The 3,532-nt window shown below is 54.0% G+C and overlaps 1 protein-coding gene across 1 annotated transcript; it reads left to right on the top strand.

Moving 5' to 3' along the window:
* Positions 1–923: 923 nt before the first annotated feature.
* On the top strand, positions 924–3,166 carry UBQLN2 (ubiquilin 2). The gene has a single exon (XM_008158276.3). It carries the CDS (start codon positions 1,217–1,219, stop codon positions 3,092–3,094), a length of 1,878 nt encoding a protein of 625 aa, XP_008156498.1. The 5' UTR covers positions 924–1,216; the 3' UTR covers positions 3,095–3,166.
* The last annotated feature ends 366 nt before the right edge of the window (positions 3,167–3,532 follow it).

Genomic DNA, 3,532 nt, shown 5'->3' with positions numbered 1-3,532 from the left:
ATCATAACATAGTTGGTCATTTCTGTTTAAACAGATCCTGATTTTACCTTTTAAAATAATTTTTAAATGCTGTAGTGCATATACACTTTATACATATGTTTTTGCATCCTTATCAGTTATTTTCATAGGTGAGGCCTCTAAATGAGGCATTTATAAAGAAAGGTGGAAACATTTAAAATGTTGATACATATTTTCAAATTGCCTTCTGATTACAGTAACTTACACTTCAAATTGGCATGAGAGTGCATTTTCTCAGCTCTCTAGAAGGTCTCTCATTTTTCCTTTTTGCCAGTGTGAGAAGGCAGAGGTAGATGCTCAGTGTTTTCATTTGGGCTTTCTGGTTGCTGCTAGGCTTAATCATCCTTCCATATGCCCATTGGCCATTTGCACTTCTTTTGTAAAATATGAGCTTCTGCTCAGCCTTCTCCCATTCCCCTGTTGGGGATGTTAATCTGTTCCTTTTTTGCTTTGTCAGAGTTCTTTATTTTGTATTCTTTTGTCTTTTACATGGGGTCAGTTAGATTCAGGCTTTCTTTCATCCTTTCACTGCCTGTAGACTTCAAATACGTGTGTGTGTGTGTGTGTGTGTGTGTGTGTGTGTGTGTGTGTGTGTGAGTGAAATCCCTCCCCCTCCCCCATTGGTCTTTTAATGTCCCCTACAGAAGCAGGCTCCCTCTCCTCCCTCCCTCCCTCCTTCTCTCGCTTTTCTCTCCTCTCTTTGTTTATTTCCCTCTCTGCTGCTCTCCCTCGCCCTGGGTTTTTTTTTCGTTCCAGAAGTTTTTCATTTTGATCGAGTCGCAGCTATCATTCTGGGCCTGGCGCCGCGTCAGCGGAGGGGGGAGGGGCGCGCGGGGGGGGGGAGGGGCGGGGCGGGGAGGAGCGGGCGGAGCGGCTGCGGGAGTTGCTGGGAGCGCGCGCGGTAGGATCACACGGCGGTGGCGGTGGCGGCGGCGGCGGAGGCCCAGAGCCCGGAGCCCTGAGCGCTGAGATCTCGGCCCGCGGCCTACACGGAGCCATCTCTCCGGCGGAGGAGCCGAAGCCCGCAGCCCGCATCACCGAGGTACTGTGCTCCGCGCCTCCCGCCCGAGCCGGCCCAGCCTGCTGCGGCGGCGCCTCCTTTCTCCTCCTTCCCTCGCTCGCTCGCTCGCTCGCTCTCTCTCTCTCTCTCGCCCGTCCGCCCGCGCCTTCCCTGTCTGCCTGCGTCACCGCGGCCGCCATGGCTGAGAACGGCGAGAGCAGCGGCCCCCCGCGCCCCTCCCGCGGCCCTGCTGCGGCCCCAGGCTCGGCCTCGCCCCCGGCCGAGCCCAAAATCATCAAAGTCACCGTGAAGACCCCCAAAGAGAAGGAGGAGTTCGCGGTGCCGGAGAACAGCTCGGTGCAGCAGTTCAAGGAAGCGATCTCGAAACGCTTCAAATCCCAAACGGATCAGCTCGTGCTGATCTTCGCCGGGAAAATCCTCAAAGATCAAGATACCTTGAGCCAGCACGGCATCCACGATGGACTGACCGTTCACCTGGTCATCAAAAGCCAGAACCGACCTCAGGGCCAGACCACTCAGCCCAGCACGACCGCGGGGACGACGACGACTACCACCACCGCGTCGACTCCCAGGAGTAACTCCACACCTATTTCCACAAATAGCAACCCGTTTGGGTTGGGGAGCCTGGGAGGGCTCGCGAGCCTTAGCAGCCTGGGCTTGACCTCGACCAGCTTCACGGAGCTCCAGAACCAGATGCAGCAGCAGCTCCTGTCCAGCCCGGAGATGATGCTCCAGATCATGGAAAATCCCTTTGTTCAGAGCATGCTTTCGAATCCCGATCTGATGAGGCAGCTCATCATGGCCAATCCCCAGATGCAGCAACTGATTCAGAGAAACCCGGAGATCAGCCACCTGCTCAACAACCCAGATATCATGAGGCAGACCCTCGAGATCGCCCGGAATCCGGCCATGATGCAGGAGATGATGAGAAATCAAGACCTGGCCCTCAGCAATCTCGAGAGCATCCCCGGGGGCTATAATGCCCTCCGGCGCATGTACACTGACATTCAAGAGCCGATGCTGAATGCTGCCCAGGAGCAGTTTGGGGGGAATCCGTTCGCCTCCGTGGGGAGCAGTTCCTCCACGGGCGAAGGCTCGCAGCCTTCCCGCACCGAGAATCGCGATCCGCTGCCCAATCCGTGGGCACCGCCGTCGGCTACTCACAGTTCTGCCACCACCGGCACCACCTCGAGCAGCGGCAGCGGGTCCAGCGGTAGCTCCAATAATCCCGGGAACACTATGGCCGCGGCCAATTATGTCGCCAGCGTCTTCAGCACCCCGGGAATGCAGAGCCTGCTGCAACAGATAACTGAAAACCCCCAGCTGATCCAGAATATGCTGTCTGCGCCCTACATGAGAAGCATGATGCAGTCGCTGACCCAGAATCCGGATTTGGCTGCCCAGATGATGCTGAATAACCCGGTGTTCTCTGGAAATCCTCAGCTGCAGGAGCAGGTTCGTCCGCAGGTCCCTTCTTTCCTGCAGCAGATGCAGAGTCCAGACACGCTGTCAGCCATGACAAACCCGAGAGCAATGCAGGCGCTCATGCAGATCCAGCAGGGGCTACAGACATTAGCCTCTGAAGCGCCTGGCCTCATTCCGAGCTTCACTCCAGGTGTGGGGGTGGGGGTGCTGGGAACCGCTATAGGCCCTGTAGGCCCAGTCACACCCATAGGTCCCATCGGCCCCATTGTGCCGTTTACCCCCATTGGGCCTATTGGGCCCATAGGACCCACTGGCCCTGCGGGTCCTCCTGGCTCCACTGGTTCTGGCAGCACCCCTGGGGCCACCGTGCCTAGCTCTGCACCCAGTGAAACCACGAGCCCAACATCAGAATCTGGACCCAGCCAGCAGTTCATTCAGCAAATGGTGCAGGCTCTGGCTGGAGCAAATCCTCCTCAGCTGCCAATTCCAGAAGTCAGATTTCAGCAACAACTGGAACAGCTCAACGCCATGGGGTTCTTAAACCGTGAAGCTAACTTGCAGGCTCTAATAGCAACAGGAGGCGACATCAATGCAGCCATTGAGCGGCTGCTGGGCTCCCAGCCATCCTAATTACATTTCTGTACCTTGGAAAAATGTATCTTATTTTTGATAATGGCTCTTAAATCTTTAAACACACACGAATCATGCTTTACTTTCATTTTGATTCTTTTCAATCTGTCTAGTTATAAATCTAATGATAGATTTTAAGGTGGAGTCCATACCTGCCTCCTTCCTTCCTTTCCTTTCCCCTCTTCTCCCTCCTCCCTCCCTCCCTCCCTCCCTCTCTCCTTCCATTTCCTTCCTTGTCTGTTTTGAATGGTGGGAATCAATACTGTTTTACTGTTTTTCTCAAAAGTGTTGCATGCAGACACTTCTCTCTATTCTGCATTTATTGTGATTTTTGAAAACAGGTATCAAACTTCACAGTTGGGTGAACAAGTTTTGTTCTACAGATGTCCAATTTGTTTGCATTTTAAACATTAGCCTATGATAGTAATTTAATGTAGA

The sequence above is a fragment of the Eptesicus fuscus genome, chromosome 1 (assembly GCF_027574615.1).
Source record: "Eptesicus fuscus isolate TK198812 chromosome 1, DD_ASM_mEF_20220401, whole genome shotgun sequence".
NCBI lineage: Eukaryota > Metazoa > Chordata > Mammalia > Chiroptera > Vespertilionidae > Eptesicus > Eptesicus fuscus.
The sequence above is the reverse complement of the archived record's forward strand: the minus strand, read 5'-3'. Positions and strand labels throughout refer to the sequence as shown.

What these genes read in the sequence shown, in the direction of transcription:
- UBQLN2 (XM_008158276.3), top strand. Translation starts at nt 1,217, where the DNA reads ATGGCTGAGAACGGCGAGAGCAGCGGCCCCCCGCGCCCCTCCCGCGGC.